The sequence below is a fragment of the Nelusetta ayraudi genome, unplaced genomic scaffold (genome assembly GCF_046127955.1).
Source record: "Nelusetta ayraudi isolate G7.1 ecotype Tasmania unplaced genomic scaffold, CSIRO-AGI_Nayr_v1 ptg000013l, whole genome shotgun sequence".
In the NCBI taxonomy this organism is placed as follows: Eukaryota; Metazoa; Chordata; class Actinopteri; order Tetraodontiformes; family Monacanthidae; genus Nelusetta; species Nelusetta ayraudi.
In genome coordinates, this window is record NW_027466063.1 from 2733149 (window position 1) to 2748053 (window position 14905).

Sequence of the window (14905 nt, forward strand, 5' to 3'; positions counted from 1 at the left end):
AAAATATTTGTTGTGTTCACTCTTTATTCAGACACTTTGAATACAAACATAAAACCATGTGTTTTACATTGTTTCGCACAAATGAATAGTTAAAAATATGACAAACATCCATTTCAGCCTTTTTTTTTCGACAGCTTGCCTTTAAGAAAATTCACCTCTTGTCCTAAAATATGACTAAACAGAAATTCAGCTAAGCCCAGGCTAGGACGGGGACTGTCTACCCTAAATATTCAATTCTACTGGGTACAATGTCAACCCTGTCTTCATTATTGCGACCAACACTGTTCCATCCAAAGTCCCTCTTTTCTCTGGTACCATCATGGATTATAAAATCTCTGACCATCTTTTTTGAAGCAGTTGGTCCAGTAGAGGTTTTGTCAAAAATCCAGTAAAAAGACAGAGCTGTCATTTTAAGATTTGGCTTCCTGAACTTTTTGGATTTCCTGAGTGGAAAAAAAACAGAGTTCTTCAGCATCTGTGCACTGAACATGTCCCATTAGTACAGCTGTATGTAACAGGAACAAACTTAACAGAACAATGATATTTATATTAGGATACTTATCGACTCACTTCATTTAGGATGGCCTTCAGTTCGTCATAGGCCCTCTCCAGGTCATCGTTGATGATAACAATATCAAACACTCCCGGCTCCTTACCTACAGACCATAATAACTGTGTCAGCCGCTGTGTCTTCCTCTTTGTCAAACAAGACACATGGGAAAAGGAACTTACTGAGCTCCATGTCGATGCGCGCGGCATCCAGCCGCTTCTGTAAACTCTCCTCTGTCTCCGTCTGCCTGTCCCTCAGGCGCTTTTCCTGAGGGAGGCAGTTAAATAACAGAAATCTTAAAGGCGTAAGAAAAGGGCTTTAGAAAGCAGAATGGAACACAGGCTTGGTGTACGTGCTGAGGTTCTATATGGTTTTTCAATACCAGAATCTCCATGGAGGGGGGCTGGATGGAGATGTAGATGGGGTTCAGGTCAGTCTCTTTAATTCTCCTCACCCCCTGGATGTCCACATCCAGGATGCAGATCAGGTTCTGGGCCTGCACGTCCTCCACAGCAGATTTGCTAGGAAATAAAACGCATTATTTTTAAAGATCCGACACATTTGTGATTTCTCCGGTAAACACGGACCAAGTAGATGAATGGCTGCAGCAATGTGCACAGTGCAAAGATGTGCGTCTGCGCGCTCCTCGCATGTAGCGACCGAGGTAAGAGGATCGCCGCATTGATCCGAGCCGCTCGGACTGGCACGCCACGCACACGCACACAGGGCGCGTTGCCTTCAGAATAAGATGAGGAGATTAAACTTGACACACGATGTGCTGATCCACAGCGTTGCTCTTTTTGACCTAATTTGGTTAAAGCTCCATCTGTGACCGGACTATTGTGTATATCCCCCTTGATCCCTGTGACTGAGCCAAAGGCAACGCTCTTGTGTAAGGCAAGTCTTGGTTTCTATTCAACTTGTCTTAAAATTATTTCTTTGAAATTAGTTTTTTTTTTAGCAACCAAACGGAAAAAAATAGGTTTATATACATATAAAAGTCATTGATTTCATGCCGGCATCTGTCTTCATATCACATCATAGCACAGCACCAGTTGCATATATTTACCTTGTGCCATACATGTTCCCAGAAAACTCTGCGTTTTCAATGAATTCTCCATTGTCGATGCCCTCCTGCATGGCTTCTCTCGTTGTAAAGTGGTAGTCTGCAGGACAACAATGGGCACAAAAGAAATAAAAGATGGTGGAAAAGCGATAGCATATAAATATTCTTCAAAATCACACTATTACATAATCACGAGCTAATGAAAGGAAAAGCGGGCAGGGATGCTAATCTTATTATGAAATAGCGAAGGTGCGTGTTCAAGTGTGTGATGCTCAAACATGTACGGAGTCCTTCTCTACAGAAAATTACAACAACAACAAAATATTACAGTGTACCATAGGATCACATTGGACCTAAAAATAAAATATATTGAAAAATTCACCACTAATGGGCACAGCTTGGGCACACAATCATTAGCATGTCAACTTGAAGGAGTCTGCTCAGAGTGTGGGAGAAGAATACGCTGCAAACATAACAGATGAAGGGACTGAGAACAAAGCAGGAAGAGTTGTCCAAGTCCGTTTTTGCATTAATGGGCTGTTTCTCAGAAATAGGAAATATATCGGTCAAATAATAAGAATAATGATCTCAGAAAAGAAAAAAACAAAAGAAATAGCAGCAGCTTTGGGACTGCGACATCATTTTTAACACTATGTGGGACTTGACAGCAGGACAACGTTCCTGTTTATCCCCAGAGGACAATTCACAGCGTGATGCTAATGGTTGCTCCATCAATCAGCCACAGAAGGGGCAGGGATACATCTCTGAACAGGGAACCTCACGTGGGGCTCAGACAGGGACCGAGGAATGACAGGGGGCTATTTTCAAAAGCTTTTTACTCCAAAGTGTAGACTGAGTCGTGCAACCTTGGCTTCTTTTTCTTTTCTATGCCACATCACTGGACCCTACTGATTGAATGGCAGCATGCCAGGATGATGAAAGTAACCCCCGACCCCTCTGCCTTCAAAACAAAAGTCAACTGCGATCAGGAGTCACACTTTAGGTCACCTTTATCTGCAGTTTCTGATTCGTTTGGACACGAAAATGAGGTTGACATTTCTAAGTCCTCAGAGGAAAAGACGGCTGCTACGGGCAGTAACGTAGCCCCCAGAAGGAAGGGGAGCTTGTTCAGCCCTATGGAGAAAAACAACAACAACAAAAAAGGCACAGAGAAAGAGGTTCACCCCTGTTATATCGGGGAGGGGAATTATCAACACGGGCGAGAAAAAAAAGAACCATTTGTGCAGATCACTTGGGAGTAAGAAGTGCTGTGGTCCCGATTTGACCAGGTGGGAGGGGTTGGTCACATGAAAAGGGGTGAAACACACGTTGCACGTAGTCTGTGGTCGCGCATTTGTGTCGGGTGGTGGTTCAGTGTGAGGGGGACAAACTAACAACATGAACCAAAAGTGCTTTACCTTTGCCGTCTTCCTCTCCGGGTCGAGGGTTCCTGGTTGTATCTGTGAGGACAGGAACATCAGCATCAACTTCTTCGGACTGAAAAGTCAGTTTTCTAGCTTTTCGGGAAATGTGTGCTATGACATTTAGTTCTGGAAGGCAGCCCTTTGTGATGTCACACAGGGCAAGGATACCTTAACCTTGCTTGAGTTTGTTCATTTTTGTTGATTTTTTTTTTGGTCCCATCCAAAACGTACAAGTTCCAACAAAGTGTCAGTTTCAGTTTTTAGCAGCAAGCTGGAAGCCTGCATGTTTGCAGGAGGCTGCAAACAGATATCCATAAACTGTTCCTTTTGGGGGCCAAAATGAAAAGTAAAGCTCTGAAAGTGAGTGTAATATGGGGGCGGCAGGTATCAGCCCTTAAAGGTTTTAAAGGAGACACTGCGTCTCCTGTCCCTCCTTCCTCCTCAGACAGGCTGTTCCCTCCTCAGTGGCCAAGTTGGCCCATCACAAACGTACGTGACACGCTAAATCCGAAGACGCCCTCGTGTTCCTTCATCAGCCTCTTCAGCAGGGTGCTCTTCCCAGCTCCGGAAGGGCCGCTCAGCACCACAGGCCTCGGTCTGGACATGGTTCTGACACAGGACAGGTGGGAAGTGAGTTTGGGCTGGAACCAGGAGAGATCACATGAGGTGTTTGCTACAAGCTAGCCAAGCCGGCGATGACGTTAGAACACGGTATAATCACATCATATTGTTGTCCAGGTATTTCACTAACTAACCAACAAACTCCTCCTCTCCTGCTACATTGCTACCTCAAATCTGCCGAGGCTCACCAAGGATCCTATTAACAGGCATAATGTGAAGTAAGGCTAATCCTCTGAGCTGCTCCACCGTCGGGGAGACACTTCCCGACACAGACGGCGTCGGGTTAAAAGCAGACCTTTGCTCTTACATCATTTCTTTCATCACCGGGGGGATAATTAATGGACACTCAAAAAAAAAAAAGTCTCCTTCCCGCCTGCTTAATTAAAACATCCAAAGCCGTCCGCGGTCTAATTGCCGACTCGTTAGACAGCCACGGTCAGGCACCAAGGTTTGCTCAGGGAACGCCGGCAAATGGAGTCAAGGCAGGTCAGTCAGCAGATAATTGGATGCGGCCCAGGAGGGACAAAGGGTGCGGGACAGGTGACCCGTTCACATGTGGAGCCCACAGACGTTGACTTTGCGAGTCAATCCATTTTGAACGTTCATACAGATAATTACTGAAAACCAGCCCAGTCCCTCTCCCACATCCCTCTTATTCATTGGAAGCTTTTTGTTTCAGATCAAAGAAATCAGTAGAATTCCAAATCATTTTGTCTCCTTATGAATCTGGAACTTTCAGACTTTAAACCAGCTAGAACTTCAATGTAAATATCAACCTTTTTAACCAACATGAGCCAAATTATGCAATTAGGTATTTTTATGGGTTGAATGATAGATAAGCACTGCCACCTTTGTTTTAGTTGAGGAACCAAACTCATCTAAAACAAAGGTGGCAGTTCTGAGATAAAATAACAGTAACACTACTAATACCTTCAATTAGCTTTTCAAATATTGATTTATAGTTAAATAAGAACAACTATGAGCAGGGTTGAATCAGTTCCGCCTTACCTTCTTTCACTCCACCGCCGGGTGCAGTCTGTGTCGTAAAGAGATGATGCTCAACAGCAGATGACTCTCTAGCCAGGCTTCTTAATGGACTGCGTAGTGCGTGCGCGCGCGTGTGTGTGTGCATGTTTGTGTCTGACTGATTCACAGCTCACTGTCAATCTGAATTAGCGCCACCTCCCTTCAGCTCAGTGACCAATCCTAAGAGTTGATACTGGATTGTTTTTACCCACAAAAAAGTCACCAGAGTTCACCAGTGAGTCAGATTGTGTGTACATTTTGTCTACTAGTTTGAAAAGATAATGCTCGTTGAGAAAGTTCATTTTATTGCAGGATAAATGTGAATTTGGGGCGAAATCTGAATTGTCTCTCAATTTTATCCGGATAAACAGCTCATTTTCTGACTATGTGTCCTTTCAGCACCTCGATTTTAAAGCAGTCCTTCCACAGTTCCACAGCACTTTTGACAGTTGATTCGAAGCATGTGTGTGTTTCAACTTAGTTCTACTGTACCTGTTGCGGCCCGAGTGGTCTTCTGTCTCTGACCTGGGGAAAGCTCAGAATAGCAGGGTTTAGCGTCCCTCGACTCTAGATGAGCTGCGATGGGCTCTGCCGGGCTAATCCCACCGCGACCCACTTCCTGAAGGGCGAACGCAGAGTTCACAACACGCCCGGGTGAACACTTCCCGTTCCTGAACAGCCACGTTCAACAGGTTAAGTCACTGTTTATCAGACACCGGAGTGCAGCGCAGGCGGCAGGTTTTCAACACACCTTTTATTGTAGTAACATGGGCAAAATTAGGTGTAATGAGCCTTTACAAAACACGAAACACATAAACTGAGACAAACTGAGCCGTAATTTGGATGCAGTCGCTTGTAAATATCCCCCCCGACTATACAGGAGCTACACAAATAATAAGTCATGTACACAAAGACAGACTCTGTACAGTAAATACAGCCTAGTTGTTCTGCTAGTTCACGTCCTATACACACAGCAATTCAAACATACACAAAACTATGTACAAGTGCTTTCAATTGAACACAACCGACAACCAACGCCTCAGGAACTGATTACAAAATTAACAAATGTCGTCCCAAAGCTTCCGTTTTTAAAATTAATCATTTTCTGACGCCTGAATGGTCCATTTTGAAATGCTGTTTTGATGTGGTCGCTATGGCAGCGGGGTCAGAGATATTGTACAGGGCTGTGCTGGAGGGTCAGAGGTCATGCTTGCCGTCCATAGCCGGGGCGAACACCACCATGGAAATCAGAGAGGAGGAGGAAGAGGAGGAGGAGGAAGGTGGGAGTCTACGACAGGCCAGCTGCCCACAAGTCCATCCCTGATTGGCTGAAGCAAAGCAAGCCCCTCCCCACTTGAACTGAGTGGCGGCGTTACAGAAACACTCGCCTCAGGTCCCCCGGTGAGGTGATGGTGTTGCACTGAGGGCACAGTTTCTTTGCTCCCTTCAAAGGAAAAGAATAGGGGGGTGGGGAGAAACATTAAAATGTATTTGAACAGATTTAGTTTATTGTTTTGAACAGAACAGACGGGTATCTAGTGTTTTACCAGCGTTCGGAGCCAACACTCCTCACAGTGAACATGCCAGCACTGGATGGAAGTCAGCGGGGTGGTGTACGTGTCCTGCAAGGGAGAAAATGATGTAGTACAATAAGCTGCCGCTAGAGGTCCCTTTACAGTAAGCGCTTACAGATGGGCTCGACTTCCACCAAAGCGCCTCAGGTTTACTCTTCATCCGTCACACCGAAGTGTGGTAGACTGATTACACAGGAAAAAAATATTATTTAGAAATTACCTGGGCAATGCATCGATCATGTTTATCATATTAGATAGATAGATAGATAGATAGATAGATAGAGAGATAGATAGATAGATAGATAGATAGATAGATAGACAGACAGACAGACAGACAGACAGACAGATAGATAGATAGATAGATACCCAGGCGTACATAATTAGTCAGTCAATTATATGGATGATGTTGAAAATACTAAAGACATTTTCCACAAGAGTACTACTTACTGTTTATAAGATTTTAAAAGCTCATTTCTAAAGTTGCAATCAAAATTACTTAATTAAAAAAAAAAAAAAAAAACGTATGTTTTAAGCCACAATTTGGAAGAAAAAATAACAAGGAATCTTCACAAGTTGCTTCTGTTAAATCTGTGGTTTAAATTTTTTATTAGAAAAAAAAAAAGAAAATCCATCCTGTTCAGAATCCTAAAAACTTAATCTGTGATTAAAACTGTCTAATATTTCCCTTTTTAAAAAAAACAAAAAAACAAACAAACACATATTCTTCCTTCCTAAGCACCGGGCAGAAACATTTGCTGCAGTTTTGTGGCCTAATTTCCATCTCAGCTAGTTTGTTCTTATTGTCAGCACTGGCCTGATTAGCAATTCAGTTTTCAGCATCTCTATTTTGTGCCTCTAATTTGCCCTGGTACACTCACCATGCAGATGAGGCATTTAAATCTGTCTCCTTTAGACAACTGTTTCTCCAAATCCCGTATCCGAGCTTTGAGCGTATTCAGAGTTGTCGGCGTGGAGTCTTCGGAGAGTCTGCACATACACACACAGACACACGCACGCACACACAAACACACACACGCACCGCGGAGACGAGAGGGGAGATGGGCGAGTTAGGCGGACACTGGAGAGTCATTTATAAATCGCAGACAGATTAAATTATTCGCTGGCCAACATGGACACTGAGCATGAAATTTATCAGCAATCACATTGCCTCCTGCATTCGCTGTCCCATTAATCATAGGCTCAGCAGTGAGGGTGGGGAGGCAGGGCTAGATGAGGCGGTGGTGGATAGAGGGGGGGGGGTGGGGGGGGTCCTGTGCAGATGCTCAGACAGACATGTACAACAATTACAGGTTAGGCCGCACGTGCAAACATGGTGCACTGGCAGGCCGACGGGCCACAGCGCATTAGCGCGTGATGAAATGTGCAAACACGGGCGCGTCGCCGGCCCTGACCTTGATTGATGACATCATCACATTGATATAGTATTGTGCGTCGTGCAGCCGGGAGCAGGGGCAGGTAGCGAGACAATGCAGGGAAGCCACGTTGGACCTTTGACAGTTTACAGTAACAGATGCTCTGAATCTCCTGCTTCTGATTGGCTGGTTTGGACCTGGATTCATCAGCCACACGGTGTCTAAATGATGGGGGTTAACCGGCTTACAGCTGAGGGGCAGCTGGGCGACAGTGAGAAATGACTCATTTTCATTCTGGCAGGGTTTTAACTACATATTTTACTGTACGTTAGGTATGGTCTACTCTCAAAACTGACATTTCCTCCTCTGTTCAGTGCTTTTAATTTAATCTTCACTTGAATGGTTGTCAGTGCAGTTATGTTTGCTGCTGACCTGTTTTGATAGGTCACCTGCGTGAAGATCTTAAACAACACATAACTAAATATTTCTAAATCTTTTTATACAATTTGTTTTGGGGCTTGTGAAAAGAAGTTGCTGTGTGTGAGGCCTTTTTTTTAAAAAAAAAAATAAAAAACAACAAAAAACGTTCAATTTAGAAAATTGTTTCTTTTTTTCTCAAAGAAAAGTAAAATAATATCCACACTGAACACTAAAGGAACATAGAATAAATAAATGATTAATTTCAAGCCAAAAAGCATTGAGTGAATAAAATTAAAGAATTTATAGTCCACCTGATTTTTTTTTTTTTTAATTGAATTTATTATTTTTTTTTTTTTTACACATTTAGATCTAACCCTCAATTAAACTGTTGCCTACTGAACAATACATGCAACCAAAAAACACACACATTTTATATCGAAATCCACTTTGATTTCAGTTCACTGCTCCTGCATGGAATCAGTGTTTACTTCTGATTGGTCCTCTCTCATTTGACTGAGAAGTGAAACTCGTTAATACAGTTCCACTCCAGTGTGTGTCTCAGGTGATCATGTGCCGTGTGGACACAAACTTAAAGTAAATTCCGAGGTTCTTACATTTCTATCTCAGAGTTTTTGCAGGTTTTGGGGAGGCCGGCGGCGGCGGCGGCGTTGCTGCAGTCCACTTTCTCTCCGCTGCTGGTGGACGGACTTCCTGAGTGAACCACATCCACAGCAGATTCATCATCAGTAACATTTTCCTTTCCGGTCACTTTATTTTTTTCCATTAACAAATCCATTCACAGTGCGCTAAACTTACCGGCGTCACTCGGCCACTTGGGCAGCACCTGGGTGGATTCTTGGCTGCTTGAAAAGGAGACGAAAAAGCATTTAGAGCATTTTGATGATTTGACTTTTTTATTTTCTCAATCAGATATGACGCCTACTTCACTGCCGTCTCCTTGGAGCTTTCTCCTGAGCAGGGGATGACATCTGTCTCTGTGTATCTGAGGGCGGAGGTCAGGAAACAGAACAACCGAGCCGAGCCAAAATCTTTAAAACTTTTTTAAAAAATGTTGCTTTTGCTTTTACTTCACAAACGAGCTCCGATTCATTTAGCCTGAATGCACGGCGAGCATTAAACATCTTTGTTTTTGTCAGCTGAGCAGGATACTGAGCTCTGCCGTATTCCAGGGTGTCGTCTCCGTCCACGTCCAGGTCGGCGTCACTGTCTCTGCCCTCCTTGCAGCTGCTGCTGCTTACCTGGGCCGCACCTGAGCAGACACAAGGACACGTTAGGAGGCAAAAAAAAAACAGAAAGAGCAAAGCGCTTTAAAAGCCTGAGGTCACGCAAGGATTGATTTCGGGGTTGACGGCAAAGCGTTGGCCGTCACCCACCACCCCCCTCGCTTGTGACGGTGCGTGACACGTTTGCAGGTCAGAGATTCCTGCTGCTGCTCCGTCTCCGAGCTCGCAGGCATGCCGCTCCGCTGTAATCCGTAATGAAAAGTTCAGCGGCTTTTACCACTGTCACTCACTCGCATTAGTTACCCTCCACTGAATGAGATCATACGCGACGGGACCTGGATTGCAAGCACGCACCGGTCACACACACACACACACACACACACACACACACACACACACACACACACACACACACACATTCATGCTCACCTTTAATCCCTCCGACTATAGATGTCATCTGTATCCTTCTCCTTTCATTCCAGTCATCATCCAGAGGAGCGACATCCACCAAACCCTCCTGAAACAGATGCGCAGAGACACACACACACACACACACGCACGCACGCACACACACACACACACAAAGATAAACAAACGGTTTCACCGTCCAGCTGCAAACGTCCACATGGCCTCCGGTAACAAATCAGCTTTTTGTGTTTTGATAGCCGTGAACCGTGAGCCGTGCTCTTTTCACATGAGCACACCGCCAACTGACGGCTGCGCTGATGTCATGTGACCACCACGAGCCAAAAAGGCACTCTTCAACGAGCCGAGATCCGTCGGCTACGTGTGTGCGCTCACCTCCGCTTGGGCTACGATGTTCAGGGAAGCAAAGATTTGTCTCGTACCTGCCCGTCTTCCGGTTTCCTCCTCTTCAGCTTCCCGATCCGGACTGGAAGACAAAAGAGAAGGCAGGAGAGCGATGAGCAGAGGTCACTTTAAAATATCTTAAATGACACAGTTGCTCCTACAAAAAAGTTATTTATTATTTATTAATTTATTAATTTATGTAATTTTCTTTTTGTTAATTGCAGATTTGAAACTTCTTTTAATCTGTGGCTGCAGGTATGAGTGAAGATGAACGATGGGGCTGATTGCATTGACGTTTCTGTTTCATGTTTTATGGCTCCGATTCTGTTATTTAAGTTTATCACCCACTACTAATTCCATGTGAAAATGTAACTTCTTTCCATGAAATGTAATCAAAAATCAAGGTCAGGTTCCCCTCTCTACCTCAGTGTTTATGCAAACATATTTCATAAACTTTTTTAAATGAATATTTTTCTACAAATGTGTCACAGTGTAAAGTTGCGTTGAGGAGGGGAGGCAACATTTTCCACATTAATTATTCGTCATTTCAGAAGAACTGTAAACTGTGAATGTCTGTAAACGTGACGGACACATTCATCATTCCTGCCGACTTGAAAACACTGAGCTTCGTGCTGAAGTCACCTGTGCGATTGCACTCTTCACACTTCCATTTATTTTTCATGCTGCTGCAAAATCTACTGCCTCCACCCTCCACCATCCACCCTCCCCTCTGATATAAAAGTTAACATGGCAGAACACCAACTGCGCCCCCCAACGACGCTGTCTCCCCCTGCGACCCCCGCCGCTGACAGCACACTGCATAAGGGGACATTAAGTTTTAGGACCCTCTAATTCCTGGCTGCAAGACAGCGCTCCCACCTCTTCCCCTCAGAAGGGGAAGAGGTGGGCGGGGGTGGGAGGAAGGGTTGGACACACAAGAGGAGCTGGTGGCGACGGCAGCGGCGACCCAATCGCCGGCATCCCGGCGAAACATAATGAGGGTTAAAGAGACGGTCAGAGATGAGGAGGAGCTCATCAAACAGAAGAGAGAGAGAGAGTGGTGGTGGTGGTGGAGGCGGGAGGGGGGGTTGATTAATCAAGAGAGGGGGGGACCCTCCCCCACCACCACCACCACTTCCCACCACCACTTCTTCTCCTCCTCCTCCTCCTCCTTTCTTCCTGCCTGACATGTATTTAGAAGCTCATTATGCCGTCCTGTTATAAAGCCCCGTAAAGGCTAACAGAGCTCGACAGCGCCGGCCTGCGTGAGGGGGACGGGAGAAGAAGCCGGGGAAGCTCGGCGACAGCAGCGAGACGTCCGCCTCGCGGCGGGTCCAAACGTCTGCGTGGCTGCAGAGGGACCATTATTTCACTGTGAAAGGGGGCCTCAGACAGCTCGAGCGGCTGCTGTGGCGTCACCGCTCACTTATTCCCAGGCCAATTTCTCTCTTTTGTTTGTCGGACGTTGTGCTGAGGATTCTCTGGGAGGTTACATTCAAAGTCTTTCAGCGTTTTTGTGCGTTAAAGATCAGCTGATTTTTTTTTTTCTCTCTTTTAACGAGCGCACAATGACGCGGAGAAGTGACATGTTTTTCACACTTTGTTTTAATGGCTGTGCTTTTAAAGGTCTCAGTGCAACTTCTTTATCAGAGAATTTAGTTCTTTGAGAGCAGAACAGGGATTTGAAGTCACCAAAGCAACTTTTGTTGGAATTCCTGCGGTCAAAGCGGGAATGTTGCGGTGTTGCTGCGCATATGCACCATCACTGACCAAGTCTTTTTTTTTTTATCTCATTTTAAAAGTGACTAATTTAGAATTATTCAAGCTTTTAATACTGATCAGAGTTGTGACATTTAATACCTTGAAAGTCATTGTTCCAAAATGAAAAAATTGTCTTTGTTTTATTGCAGAACACTTTTGGTCACCCTTGATGAAAGGGTCTTTGTAAATATATGTGACTTAATGAATGCTTTATGTTTTTCATATGATTAATTTATTTTCAAATTTGAAGATTAAGGCAACAAAATGCAAATCAACAAAGTTGTCAGTGAGGAGAGACAAGAGCCTCTCGGTGCATCTTACCAGCTTGTGTGCAGTCTAGGTGGGCTCCTGCGCAGTGGGGGCGTAATGGGGCAGATTTGACGTAGCACCTGCACCAGCAGAGGTCATCGACTGTTAACATATCAAGAGGTCAAAGTTGAAAGGGGTTAATAGCTCCTCTGCTCGTGTGGGCGCTAGGCCGGTGGAGATGTGGTGGGAAAATGAAAAAAAAAAAGTAAAAGGAGGTTGGCCATTTCTGCGCGGCTGAGCGGCGAGTGGGAGGGGTGACAGCGTGATAATGGCGTGTAGAATAAAACAGCGGCTTCCAAACTTGTAAAAAAAAAAAAGAAAAAAAAGTGCAGCGCTGACTGACTTTGTGGAGCTAAACGCCCTCTGTCAACCACAAACTGAGTCAGCAGCAATGAAACACAAGAGCCGGTGCGGCCACGTACCATTTAGTCTGGTGTGTCTGTTGGCCCGCACACGGAGAAACGTCTGCAAGAAGGAGAGGAGAGGGTGTGATAATTCTTTTTCTCTTCAGCTCGTTATGGAAAACATCCTTTTTTCTGTTCGTTGCCACAAATACTATTGTGCTCTCTTCTAATGTTTCATTCATTTCTTGAACTGGTGAAAATGGTTTGCTCGGTTTTGTTTCTTTTCATGGAATCAGTCAAAAAAAAACATCTATAAAAAGTCATTTGAATTCAGTCAATTTTAAATAAAATTCAAATGAGCAACTATGAAAGTAGAAGGTAAATTAGCAGGTTAAATCAAACTGAAATTTTAACATTTCAGTCCACATTTCAAAAATATATCTTGTAAACTGTGAGTTATGCCTGGTGTTTCAGAGCACTGACTACTGGTGCAGCGGACTGCACACGTGCAGTTTGTCCTCAGACTGCAAGCGGCAACACCGGCATCACCTGGTATCTGTCGGAGTGGGCGTCTTCGGACGGCCGCAGCGGCGAAGTGGGAGAACCTCCTTCCCGTTTGATATGAAGAGAAAGTGTGAGAGACTGCAGAGGAAGAAAAAAGAGAGCAGGTGAGAACGGAGGGACCAAGGCCGACGTGCACGTCAGGAACTTGTGAGCTTCATCTGCTGGTTACCTTGGGAGTCCTGCTGAGCTGGTCCTGCTGCACCGGAGCGCCGCTGCACAGAGAGGAAGCACATAACGCACAAGGTTGTGTGTTTATGAAGCGCGTGCATAGACGCAATATTGTCTTTTCAAGATCATCTCATAAATAATCCCTATTCCTATCCTCTCTGAATTTTTGTGTGTGTGTGACACGCTGTTACACTTTGTGTCCGTCAAAGATGCTGCACGTGCAGCACACACACACCCACGCACACACACACCAACGCACACACACACTTACACCAACATACATGTCCCCGTGGGCCAAGTTCAATTTGAAACCATTACTGTCCATGGAGCGGTCGTTAAGCAGATTTGGAGTGTAATGTCTTTATTGGAGGAATCATTCTTCTGTTCTAAGCAGCAGGTAATGCATGTGTGTGCGTGTGTGTGTGTGTGTGTGTGTGTGTGTGTGTGTGTGTGTGTGTGTGTGTGTGTGTGTGAGCGCGCACGTGTGCACCTCTGCACCTCCTGTGTATGTTTCCAGACTGTGTGTGTGCAGGGGGAGCCATTATCAGGACATTACCCTCTCGCTGTATGATTTGTGGCCTGGGGGTGGGCGCTCTAATATGAAATATGTAGGAAACAATGAGGCAGCTTGTAAACATATGCAGGCGAAAAGACAGAAGATATACAGTAACCTCGGGAAACTGGGGGCCTCTAACCGAGAAATCTGTCAAGTCTAAGTCTGGAACTCAAAGTTGACCAGCACAAAAAATAAAATAATAAATGAATAAATAAATAATTAAATAACTAACTAACTAACTAAATAAATAAATAAGAAAGAATAACATGTATCAGCGATGAAAACACTTGAAGAGAGAGCGGCAGAATGATGATGATGATGATGATGATGATGATGATGATGATGATGATGATGATGATGCCGATACCTTATTTGCAGCTGGACCACCTTGGACAACTCCTGCTCCATGTGCTCCTGCAGCTCTCCTGGTTGCAGAACGGCCTGGCAGACGGGGCAAACTGGGGCCTGAGCGTCGTACAGACACTTCAGCTTTCCTGCAAACAGTGAAGACAAGTTCCCTCGTGTTAGGAAAAACAATACACAAAGGAAAAAAGATGGCACAGAAAAAAGACTGAATAATCGGCTTGGTTTGCTACCATTTCAGAAAACATGATGTCGCCTGCTCATTTTCTTTGGGTTAAACGAGGCTTCGGTATTCTGTATCATCTCATCATCATCATCATCATCAACAACAACAACAATGCATTTCGTGAAGGGACTGACTGGACACACACTGGGATACACGTTAGCAAGTTGAGGAAATCTGAGCACCTTTATGAAACTGGGTGGGAAGTGGAAATCATGGGAAAACCCCACACAGGAAGTCGCTCCCCGTCTGGGATATAATATAATGTCATTTCATGGGCACAGCTGTATTAATAAAAAATCTTATTACGCTCATAAGAAACCTCATAAATGGAATCAACATTTCCAGAATATTGAAATAAGCCAGCACCTCTCTTTAAATGATCGCAGCAGCACATAAGATGTTTTTTTCCCCATCGACGGCAGATTTCAATGTACCCTGTGTCCACTGGACCTGCATGTCCCGCTTACAGACAGTCACAGGAGCGAAATAAGGTTGCATACACACAC

General features: G+C 44.7%; 2 protein-coding genes across 10 annotated transcripts in view; both read right to left on the reverse strand.

Annotated features, from left to right (window-relative positions):
• Positions 1-6: 6 nt before the first annotated feature.
• Positions 7-4798, reverse strand: guk1b (guanylate kinase 1b). 7 transcript variants are annotated; one of them, XM_076022802.1, is made up of 9 exons: positions 4670-4798; positions 3534-3649; positions 3035-3076; positions 2625-2750; positions 1620-1716; positions 933-1071; positions 733-817; positions 571-656; positions 7-443 (listed from the first exon to the last, which is right to left on the reverse strand). In XM_076022802.1, exons 2-9 carry the CDS (start codon positions 3643-3645, stop codon positions 411-413), a joined length of 720 nt encoding a protein of 239 aa, XP_075878917.1. In that variant the 5' UTR covers positions 3646-3649; positions 4670-4798; the 3' UTR covers positions 7-410. The 7 variants fall into 7 exon arrangements, with proteins under 7 accessions (XP_075878917.1, XP_075878915.1, XP_075878914.1 ...); XM_076022800.1 differs by lacking the exon at positions 4670-4798 and adding an exon at positions 4077-4277; XM_076022799.1 differs by lacking the exon at positions 4670-4798 and adding an exon at positions 3969-4277.
• A 491-nt stretch (positions 4799-5289) lies between these two features.
• rnf220b (ring finger protein 220b) overlaps positions 5290-14905 on the reverse strand; it is a 28690-nt gene continuing 19074 nt past the window's right edge. The window contains exons 3-16 of one of the 3 annotated variants that reach the window (XM_076022809.1): positions 14178-14304; positions 13256-13298; positions 13072-13164; positions 12601-12643; positions 12191-12280; positions 10147-10190; positions 9728-9815; positions 9225-9324; positions 8998-9057; positions 8871-8914; positions 8669-8765; positions 7140-7248; positions 6235-6309; positions 5296-6131 (exon numbers count right to left, since the gene is read on the reverse strand). In XM_076022809.1, the coding sequence (XP_075878924.1) occupies positions 6060-6131; positions 6235-6309; positions 7140-7248; positions 8669-8765; positions 8871-8914; positions 8998-9057; positions 9225-9324; positions 9728-9815; positions 10147-10190; positions 12191-12280; positions 12601-12643; positions 13072-13164; positions 13256-13298; positions 14178-14304 (1085 nt within the window). In that variant the 3' untranslated portion in view covers positions 5296-6059. Of the gene's footprint in view, positions 6132-6234; positions 6310-7139; positions 7249-8668; positions 8766-8870; positions 8918-8997; positions 9058-9224; positions 9325-9727; positions 9816-10146; positions 10191-12190; positions 12281-12600; positions 12644-13071; positions 13165-13255; positions 13299-14177; positions 14305-14905 lie in introns of all 3 variants that reach the window. The other 2 variants (XM_076022808.1, XM_076022811.1) reach the window with 2 other exon arrangements.